The sequence below is a fragment of the Anopheles stephensi genome, chromosome X (assembly GCF_013141755.1).
Source record: "Anopheles stephensi strain Indian chromosome X, UCI_ANSTEP_V1.0, whole genome shotgun sequence".
Classification (NCBI taxonomy): domain Eukaryota; kingdom Metazoa; phylum Arthropoda; class Insecta; order Diptera; family Culicidae; genus Anopheles; species Anopheles stephensi.
In genome coordinates, this window is record NC_050201.1 from 2,668,375 (window position 1) to 2,679,441 (window position 11,067).

At 47.6% G+C, this 11,067-nt stretch overlaps 1 protein-coding gene and 1 long non-coding RNA gene across 4 annotated transcripts; one reads left to right on the forward strand and one right to left on the reverse strand.

Annotated features, from left to right (window-relative positions):
* Window positions 1-179: 179 nt before the first annotated feature.
* On the reverse strand, window positions 180-9,900 carry LOC118503693 (protein-tyrosine sulfotransferase). 3 transcript variants are annotated; one of them, XM_036037260.1, is made up of 7 exons: window positions 9,577-9,900; window positions 3,643-4,465; window positions 3,148-3,571; window positions 2,936-3,057; window positions 2,301-2,858; window positions 1,651-1,849; window positions 180-1,547 (listed from the first exon to the last, which is right to left on the reverse strand). In XM_036037260.1, exons 3-7 carry the CDS (start codon window positions 3,298-3,300, stop codon window positions 1,407-1,409), a joined length of 1,173 nt encoding a protein of 390 aa, XP_035893153.1. In that variant the 5' UTR covers window positions 3,301-3,571; window positions 3,643-4,465; window positions 9,577-9,900; the 3' UTR covers window positions 180-1,406. The 3 variants fall into 3 exon arrangements, with proteins under 3 accessions (XP_035893153.1, XP_035893136.1, XP_035893145.1); XM_036037243.1 differs by having other exon boundaries at window positions 3,148-3,574; XM_036037252.1 differs by lacking the exon at window positions 9,577-9,900 and having other exon boundaries at window positions 3,148-3,574; window positions 3,643-4,480.
* On the forward strand, window positions 4,079-5,049 carry LOC118503705. The gene is made up of 2 exons (XR_004905206.1): window positions 4,079-4,536; window positions 4,612-5,049. It is a non-coding gene; the product is annotated as an uncharacterized LOC118503705 (long non-coding RNA).
* Window positions 9,901-11,067: the final 1,167 nt, after the last annotated feature.

The window sequence follows — 11,067 nt, forward strand, 5'->3', positions numbered from 1 at the left end:
CGTCCGAAACAAAATTCATATTAAAAAGACGGATTTTTTTGTTGTTGTCCTAAGCATAATATAGCTACGATTATTTAGGCAGCTCTCCTATATTGCAGGGGTTTTGCAAATTAATTCACCGTCCACTTTGAGGCTTTAAATTTTGTTTTCTGGAACTGAATGTTTTTTAAAAAAAGGGCTTTACGTTTTAAAAATTCTACACACTTCGCCAACATCTCAAAGATGTGCCCATCGCCCCGTGCGTTTATAGGTGTAATTTAATATTTTTTTACATGCATCTGTACATGAACAGTGTATAAGCTATGTAAGAGTTTGTGCGACTCCCACCATTTGTATAGTAGTTATTGTTTTGCGTTGTACGGTGTTTGCGTTTTACGATTGCGGTTTTTTTGGGGGGGAAGGGTTGGCGGTTTGGAAAATCACAAATAAAACAATCCTTCTCTAGCAGAGGATTTTTGATTGAAAATGTGCGTCCCTCTTCATATATGTACGTACTAGCTGGGTGGGCGATACCTAGCAGTTGGCGATTGGCGCAGTAGAAATGTGGTTAGCATTAAGTATATACATACAGTATGCGTTTGTATAATATGTTCTCGTTGTGGTTGCTAATTGCTCTTGCTTATCCTACCATCTATAACCATTACCTTGCTTACCCCATATTTTACAAAGGGCGGAGGGATACTTTTGACTATACAGTTTACATTGTAAAGATGGAAAAGCGATTCATGGTTTGAATTGTTGCCGTCGCTCTGCAAGCGGGCTGTCTGGTTGTGTGCTACTGTTTACCGCGACTCACACAAGCGTACTGTGCTCCTGGGTCGTAATAACACCGAGACCGTGCAGTAATAGTAAAACCGAGGCAAACGTTCAACTGGAACAGAGCAATAGTTTCTTAAGCCTCTAACAAAAGTAAAGTATATAATACGGGCGTGTTAGGGATTTGGCTCTCGAATGGCTGGTCAAAGTATGTTAAGATGCAAGATGTTAAGATCATCTCGCTGATCTGACAGCATGTTGGCAGCTGTTGAATTTAAATTCTGAACCGAATGTGTACAGCCAGTCGAAAGCCAATCGTAAAACCCTGTAATCCAACATATATGCGATACACGATACCTGGTCGGTGAACCCTCTCAGGTCGAGAATATTTTGTCTAGTTTTTGTTACCCTATTCACCATTCCTTCCACGTTCACTCTTTGATACCTTTTGTCACCTTCCTTTTATCTGTCGTGATTTGTTATGGCTAACTCAGCTTGCTTTTTTTAGCATTTAAAAAACATTCTTTAAAAAATAAATCCTAAGTCTTTTGCGTCCTCTTATCTGTCACCGCTATTGCACTGATTTTGTTTTGTTGCGTTCGAATTCGATACGTTAGCAGTCTATCGCCGTAACAGCACCGTCCATTTCATCACGTTTTCCGATCCTTGCTGCCCGTGCCATAATCATCGTCGTCGGTGTCTTTCGCCTTCGGTGGTGCGTTGTCGGCCATGGCTTCCCGGTTGAGCAGCTCCTTCGCCCTATGCTCCCACATTTGTGGATTGGAACGGACCTGTTTTAGGGGGGGGGGGGGGGGGGGGGGGGGGGGGGATTGGAGTAAGTGAGACGACGAACGCGAAGGTGTGCGAGTGCAGCTACAATTTATACTACGCTACCTTGTAAGTATTCTCCTGGACGTATGTGTCCGGTTTACCGTAGTCCGGTGGATTGGAGTATGGGTCGTAGCCGAGCACCGAGAGCATGGGCGCAATGTCCGCCATATCCCGCACCACATCGCTCGGGATCTTGCCGACCCATTTGGAGAGTGCTTCCAAGTTTACCGGTTTGATGACCTGGTCCGACGATCGTTCCACTCTGGAATGGGGTAAAGAGGGCTTTTTTAGTATGACACCGGCAAGCGAGGACCTCACGAGGGAGACTTTGGGGATGCTCGTGAGGAAATGTAATGTTCATCCTAGAGTATACACAGAGAGAGCCCCCGAGACAGGACCGGGGTTCAAATCCCATCCGGATTTCCTATCTTAGACAGACATGAAATGTATAGGAGCTGTCCGATAGGCGAATCGATAGCGACGCCGGTCTTCACACGGCAGGACATGGATATCGAATCGTATCAGGACCGTTCCTCCACAGTAGCGAGACTTGGTATATCTCTCAGCCCACTAAGCCGTTAGACGGCTGACATAAGCTGGTAAGGGACTCTCAAAAATCTTCATCTTAGAAACACCTTCCAATCTCTACAGGGACCCTATCAGCTCAGAGAGAGAGAGAGAGAGAGATTTCACTGCCATATGGCTTCTCATACTTCGATAGTGCGACGCCATTCTCCTTGTTGATGAACTCCTCGTGGTGCAACACCGAATCGTTCCAGGGTATGTCCAGGAAGTGTAGTATCTTGCGCATCCACTCCTCCGGATGCAAAACCAGCTGCTCGTAGTACACCATCATGCACCGGTCGCTACCGATTTCCTTGCACTGCTCGTGCATCGTCTGTATCGCCTGGTTCCACTTGGTGAGACACTGCCGATAGCTGGTCAGATCGAACCCAGTGATCGTCACCTTGCGCGAGATGATCGAGTGCACCGTGGCCCGCCCATCGCGCACCATAAACAGGAACTTTGCCGCCGGAAACAGCTCGATCACGTACGAGCCCATCTTGAGCGTGAGCGGATCTTTGTTGCAGAGCCGCGGCGCTGGATCACCGTGCTTGGCAATGATTTCCAGACAAAACTGTGCGATCGCCCCATTTAGCACCTCCTTCGTGATGCCGGCCTCGACGAGCCGTACCGATTCCTTCTCCGACTTCATCCAGTGTGAGCGTAGCTGCAGGATACGGGGGATGACTCGTGTTTCCTGACCGCAGCTGTAGGCATTGCAGGAAGAAGCAACAAAGAAATTAAAGCGACCGCTCCACGGTAAGAAAACATATCCCCGACTTACCGTACTTCTGGATGAGCATCTAGCATGGCACGCATTAGGGTCGTGCCGGAACGGGGCACACCGCCGATAAAGATTAACGGCATGTTTCGGTGGTACCGGTAGCTGTTTCCACCATCTACACTCTGTTCGAATAGCCGGAAGGAAAACAAAACCCCTGATAAATACTAGGCACGGCGATTGCGTGAGCTAACGCCAGGGTGCGGCATACGTACTTGATCATCCCGTACCATGACGCCGGCACTGTGCGCACCGTTTCCACCGAAGCAAACCGCACGCACGTCGGTCCACTTCCAGAGCAGAATCAGTACGGTCAGGCAGGCACTGACCGCAAACAGTAGCTTGCGACCGCGCAACATTAGCCGCATCGTTTGCCGTGCGTTTGTTGCGTGTGCGCGACGTGTCGAATCGAACCCGTCGGGGTCGGCCGGTACCGGCGGTCGCTTTACCCACCACAATTCGTACGAATTCGGACAGTAAAAAAAAGGGGTTTAAGCGAGGGTTATCTCCAATCCCGGCTGAAGTGTAGTGGACCCGTACAGTGCGGTTCTTATCAGCCTTCCGTGATTAGCGCGCACTTTCAACACCATCGAACGGTTCGGGTTTGGTAGTGGATGACGGACGTCCAAGCGAGAGATACTTCTAAAAGGAAAGGGAACCTTTCTATTAGCTGTTACCTTCAAGGGAGTTCAACTGGTGGAGAGTATTACCTGCAGCAATCGTTTTTTCGATAGGAAAGATGAAGAATTGCACCCGTGTGGCTTCGATTGCATTGGATATGTGTGTTTCGGGTGGGAGTTTTTTGTTGTTTGTTTTTGGTTATTCGTTTCAGCAACTCGCAGCGGCCAGTATCAGTTGCTCCGTGGCATAAAATTGACACAGACTGAGTGTTACTATCACGATCGCTGCCGAATCTGTGGCGTGAGATGTGCGATTGGCCCGATCTAACCACGGCGGAACAGTGCGTGCGTCACCGTCCTGTCAGCACCAGGGTCCGGTGCCGGATCCATTGCCACAATCGCTAGCCATCGGTTGCCACCGACCGCCGGTGCGGGCTTCACCAAGGTTAGACAGGGTCGTATTGTGTTCGATCGTTTCCGATTGCTTCCTGGATGATGCTCTCCTCAGCGTTATTACCGTCTCTAGTGTTGCGCCGTGTTACGCTCGAAACAGCCGGTACAGGTAGGTAGGGTTAGACGTGCGACTAGCTGCTACCGATACATCCGGATTGCGATACTCGAGATATTGGACTTGGTGCCTCGTCGCGCTGTTGGACCGAGGCTAGAACCATTCCCCGGTATTTACTCAGCTGTGATGGATTGCGGATGGCACAGGCATCATGTTGCTGTTATCGTCCCGAAGCGTACGAGATGTCATCGCATACGGACGTGACGAAACGCAGCAGTGATAAGTTCCTAAATGTTGCCAGCCTTGTGGCTCTGGTTGAACTTTGCCGTGCACCGTCGAATGAAATTCCTATCCCACCTACGGCTAGTGTCTACTCGCCGTTCGAAGCGTTATCGATCGAAGATTCTGGATAGAAAGGCGACAAAGAAAAGATTAAAATTTGCTTTACTAAATCATTGCTGTACTGCCGATCATCGGTAATGCTACTCGATAGCTTCCTCCCATCATTAAACACTGTTCACCGTCACTTTGGTTTCATTCCACACTTTCAGGCAGATGTTTCCACTAATGGCGTTGCATTAGCATGCTGTCGCTTCATCATTTACACTTCGTTACACTGCAACAGCCGGCTGACGCATCGTGACGGTGATGGCGACCGTCTCGCTTACGTCCGGATGCGCGGTTTGAAGTAGTTAACAGGTTAACGCGTACAGCGAAATATGTCAAGGGTCCTGGAGACTGGGCGACCACCTTACCATCACAACAACAGGTCGCTACTGGAAGCGTTACTCTAATCGGACCGAGGAAAGGTATCAGAATGGTGGGAGCACACAACAAACCCAACAGGAACCAACATCATTATGCTATTCCAGAACGGTGGACCCACACCCCGTGCATGCTGGAACGGAAATTACACTCCAAAGTGGAAAATAATGTTTCCAACTTACACTTTTGAAAAACATTTTCCAATTTTTGTTTCCCTTTTGGTACGCTTGCTTGCTCTATTTCGTCTCGCTTGGCCGTAAACACGTCTTGCTGATAGGGGAACCCCCCCATACGCCACATATCACAATATCGGGTTGTTAGTCTATTGCCGGTAGCACCGGAGCTCCGGAGTTTAAACAAAAAATACGCCCCGCGCTATTCTTTTATCAGTTCTATTTTGCAATAGTTTCTGCTATTGACGAGCGTAACAACATCACCAACAATAAACGGGGAGGATGGTGCGCAATTGAAACTCGCTTAGCAATATGGTTTTGATGGCATTTTAAATGATCCAGACCACACGTAGCGTTTCGCATCTCATTCTCTCCAACCCGATTGGGCATTAATCAAAATTCGTGGTCGAGCTGTCAGCGGGAACCCCAATCTGCCAAACTGCAACCGGTCACAGCGCGTGGAAGGAGAAATTGATCTTTTACGGTAGCTTCACTAATGGAGCTTTAGCTGGGGGCGATGTTGGAGAAGATTAGTCAGTTTGTGAGCTCTGAATTCTAAACGCTAACAGTCTAGGATATCTTAAGTAGAGTAGCTATATGATGGATGGATATGACACCAGTCGAGAGACATTGACTCTGATCTGGGCCTTATCTCTCCATACGCAAGACATCGTATTAGAGAGGCCAGAAATTGCTGTCCTAAGATATCTCTCGAGGTTGTCTTTTCCAAATGTCGTCTCCGCCGTACAAATGATCCTATCCAGCTACAAGAAAGCCCAGTAATGGTCTGAAGTATCCTGAAGTCGTCCGAAAGGTTTTTGGGGCATTCACAGACATTACTGTTTTAGCCCAAAGTTGTTGACGACCTACCAGATTACAAAAATTGTATAGCAAAGAGCAACAGCTGAGCAAATGTCGCGTGTCCGTCTCTCTTCTTCCTCTGCTTTTGGCTCTACAATCTCCAGAGATCCTGTGGTCTTGATCTACCATTTTGGACCTCCACGACTTGATTATCTCGCTAGCTGGATAGTCACAGTCCTGCGTACGGAGAGACGTGGGTCCTGGGACGGGATTCGTCATCCGGTCCTGTCGTGTTAAGCCAACTACCCGTACTGAAATAGTTATTTGAACTCTAACTATCGCTCAATCACATACAACCTATAAGAAGTTCGTAATACTAGTGTTACAGCTTTATTAGCCCTGAGACTCGATTGGGTTCCATCCATCAACTAACAGAACCGCATTTAAAAACTTCATGCAAAACCGCCCACACCCAATCGCTATAAACGAAGGGAACGAATTGTCTCCAAGGCAGATCGAAATAAAATAGCTCATAAACCTACAACCGCTGCGGATGACTCTCCCTGCGGCTGCACAGCGAGATGTGGATATTGCGGCAATAAAGCTACCGCCAAGCAATAAAGTAAGTATTGATTGTAATTATGGACAGTGTGACGGGACACGACGTCACCCACCCACCCCTCGCCTTCCAAGGACCATCAAGCCTCTGACAACACCCACCAGCAGCCTAGTCAGAAGCATCCGGTACGTTTGCTGTACACGTGTTGCTGTATGTTTTAGCGATATGCAGGCTTTTTTCACTCGTAATTTGCATTCATGCTAAGGTAGAAAAAGGGGAGGACGGGTGGGGGGGGTTGTTTATCGTCGGTATGAAGCTGTCTAACGTGTCCAGCTGGTAGACACAATAATCATCCCGGATCGTTCGAGGCCTTCTTTGGTGCGCGTTCAACATCACACAACAGAGATGTCAAGTGTGAAGTTGGTAATGGATGCTACAGCTATTGCGCGATTGCGAGAAACCGGAAACAGGGCGTGAAATTGGATTTTACATCATTGATACAGTTATTACTTTTTAATTGAACACACTGTTTTTGTGGCGCGTTTTCCGGTATTTGATTGCCATTTTTCCTGCTAAAGCTCTATCGACGCCGTTATCAAGCCCCGGGAACCGTCTATCAAGATGCATGGCTACTAATGGCCGAAGAAAGTCGCACTTTCTTGAGTAAAAAAAAAAAATCCCCACACACTCAAATTCTTGGAACGATGGCAGATACTTCGGGACAAGTGTTTCTTTACATTTGACATTCTTTCTGCATTCAGTGGGGGGCTGTGTGCGGGCGTCAAGTAAACGCATCACTGAGCGCATCAGTTCTGCATTACCGGTGGAATGAGCGAGAAGCAAAAAAAGGTATGCTACCAGTAGTGGTGGTGGCAATTCTATGCGAACGCGAGGCGATGCCCAAACTGAGGAAGCTGCCTAGCTTCTACAAATACATTCGAAAAAAGGGAAAGCACCAGCGAAGTAGGGAGCGTAAGTAAACCGAGAAGAAAGGAACAACAAAAATCCGTTAATCGTCGAATGGTGTGGTGCCACCGGTAACGGGGTTCTGCCACCCGACAAGCTGATTACGTATTCCCGGAGAATAGTTTGGAGCTGACTCTTGTTTTTTGTTTTCGTTGTTGGTTGGTTGCCGTTGTTCGCCACCGTCAGCTTGTCCGCAATGTATGTTCCGACCGCGTGGAAGGAAGTACTCTCGGGGATGTCACACGGCGCATCTTCACCGAGAACTGCTGACAGTGGGAGAACCCTCGGAGGTACTCGGAGGTAGCGAATGCGGCCAAACAGACACGGGCTCAAGTGCATGATCAAGACGCATTTAATGGATAGCGGAGGTTAAGCGCGTGACGTTTGCTGCAGAACGATCGCCCGATAGCTACGCAAACATATTGTTATTACCAATCATAAAGATGAAGTTACATCCGGATGCATCTGCCAAGCCTTCGCAAAACAAAGAGCAGCTAAAGAATGCACGATGGTTTTAAAATTAAAATAGCATATCGTGATACAGTCTGCCGCGCGGTAAGGTTGCGAGGTCGGATATGCCCCTAAGGGATTACTTCCACCTCCATTGCATGCTCTTCATTCTGCAGAAACTTGATAAGCAAATAAATTCTTGCGAAGTCCAGCAGTCCTCTCGGGGAAAGAGTGTCATTCAAGCGATGCAACATTATACCGACACTCGAGGACTAGACTCGCAAAAATGGCTAGTGTAAGCAGAATCTGCGGCGGACCGGTGGCCGAGGCGATAACGACGCCGGTCTTCACACGGAAGAACCGGGATTCATGTCCCATCCAGACCGTCTCCCCGTACGTAGGGCTGACTACTTTACTACGGGTAAAATCAAGTCACAGAACGCCAGAGATGGCAGGCCGAGACCTCTCGAGGTTGTGTGTAGTGCCAAGGAAGAAGAGGAAGCAGAATCTGCGCTATCTGCTAGCCGTGGATTGCCGCGTGTTTTTAAATCTATTTCTGCTTACGCTCAAAACATCTGTTGGCGTACGACAACAAAAAACTGCACGACCTCAATACCAGACCCGTATGATAAATGGGAAGACTCGCGCAAGACTTGCCTATCTGCCACCAGCAGCAGTAGCAGAGGTCGATAAGAATTTCCCTTCGCTCGTGGTAGAACAAAGCGAAGATGGGACCGACCCCCGCACCATCCCGAACCCCGCCCCGGGGCGGATAGGGACGAAAAATGACTTCCCCACAAATCAGCAGCCCCGGTTGGTGTTTATGTTGACTACCGGATTATTTTCTGTGAGCGTTGCTGCCTTACATTTTAACCTACCCAAACTACGATTGTGTATGCACGCAGGCGCATTACAATATCTTCAAAATTTGCCACCCACACACACACACACACGCCATCCGTCCTATCTCCCATTACTTTACATGTCATGCAAATCGATGTAGTCTAGGAGACGAAATCTTTACAGCCTGTTGGTTGGATTGCCGCGAAAGACAAGATGCCTGGTTGGTTCTGGCCAACCGACCAGCGTGTGTGTTTGTACATCCAATTATTGTTAATTATTCTTGCAATTTTACTTCGACGATGTTTTTAACTTGGGAGCAAGTTGAAGTTAAATGAAGATTCTACAGACAGGACTACCACTCCATCATATAACACGTGGAATTCATGGGAAAGAAGCGCTTCTTTTTTTTGGTGAGCGAGAGTACAAGGGAGGAACACTTCACAACCTTGCTCAAATTCTAACAGCAAACGGAGTGAGGTTCCCGGTTCCCGATCAATTAGCGGACGGCGTGTGATGTCTCTCGATAGAGGTCAAGCACCCCAAGAGCAACACACGGCCTGAATTTGGCGGTTTGCGTGTGACATTGAACAGTTCCGTACAGATTCCATCGACGATGTTGCTAATGGCAATCCCAGCTGTGAGCTCCAGGCACAGCATGATGAGCAAACTCTCCGGCCACAGAAAAGAATCTCATGGAAGCCGTGTATTTGTTTCGCGGTGAGCCAGATTTCCACATCCAACTCATCCAATGTCTCAATCTGCTGGTGGTTGGACATCGTTACAACTCGGTTCGGGGTTCTGTTCGTACCCGTCGGCGCAGATCTCCTCTCCGGGCTCGCCTCAACCCTTCCGACATTCCGACGAAGGCTTCGGACGGGCAGTAACGGACAGCTTAAAGACATCTGTCCTCCAAGCCCCTTAGCAGTGCCGTCAGTCATATCTGTTCTAACTTTACGTACCGTTGCAAGTTTGCTGCGTTCTGCGAATTCTGTTTGATTGCAGCCGGGATATGACAGTTGCCGTTGTTTGTTCCGGTTTTGGGCCGTTTTTATCGTTTGATTGAAGCTCCCGTCCCATGTACCACGGTGCATGTTATCACACACGCCACACACGACTTCCCGCGGCTAGCACCGCTATCACACCCGCCGGATGGTGCGTACCGGGCACCAGACGCTACTTTATAAATAAACAAAACGCGACCTACGCTGCCAACTTCACGGAAAATGCACCCGCGCGGCTGGACGGCAGGATCGAACTCTCGGTGGCGCATCTTGGTCGTACGACGTGTGCATGCCGTCCGCACACAAAAAAGTACAGGGCTGTGCAACTCACTACGAAATCTTCTATCAGGGTTCGAAAAAACTGTCTCGAAAATATTGTTCTCTCATCGCTTCTCTCATATTTACAACTGCAAAGCACACTGGAAATGAAACGCATTCAAATATAAAAATGATTCCGATCACCAAGAAGAATTTCTGTTATCATTTACCGGACAAAGATAAAGGCCTCTTATTGTGCAATACGCTGCCACAACATAAGTTTGACACTACTGCATTCCGACCCAGAGACGTTTCGGGTTCGTGTTTTTATGTCAGAATGACTGTTCGGAAGGTTGGTATATGACATTACGGTGGCAGCCATGTTGTCCCGTGTGTTTATTCGCCGTTAATGTAACTAAATAGTAAGTGGAAGCCTCTTATTACGGGATAGAATTTGAGTTGGTTGATAAAAGATAGATAAATTCTAAAATAATAACTATGTCTGAAGCAATATTACGTAGATGTGGCGGTATACGTGATAGGTTTTCAAATTTGACAGTACAGTGTCTTGACTTATGAGGTACTTGAGTCACGCAGATTCCAAGAAAATTTAATTTTAAAATTACTCAATATCTTGTGATTACACTGTTTCATGTTAGAATGATTATAGCTTCAAAGTCGTTCAAAATTTGGAGTCAAAATTTCAGCATTGATAATAAGGTAGATGTTGAGAGACGCACAATAGTGTTGATTCCCAACCGATCATACAACAGCACGAGGAAACTTCACTCCACTCAAACCCACTGCTGGGATAGACCAAGGTGTATGTATTTAGAAGGTGGATTTTTATCGATTTGACAGGGCGACATTTTAGTCGAGTTATGTCAGAGTTTGTTTACAAAAACATATGGTATGGGGCTACCAACATGAACAAACAGCCTCGATTCTCAGTCCTTTGAGCAATTTCGCTAATTTATGGGTCATCTTCGCATATTAAGTGTTGTCCCACAGACGATTGACGATATTTGGTTGCATTTTTCGTCAAAAAATCGCAAGCGATACCACCACCGGCGCCTCCTCCGACGCTGCCGTCACTCTTCTCAATACCCTTCCCCTTGATCACCACGGAACTGTTATGTCAGGTCGAGAAATGTCAATTTGCTCTAAACAACTCTACCTTCTATATCTACA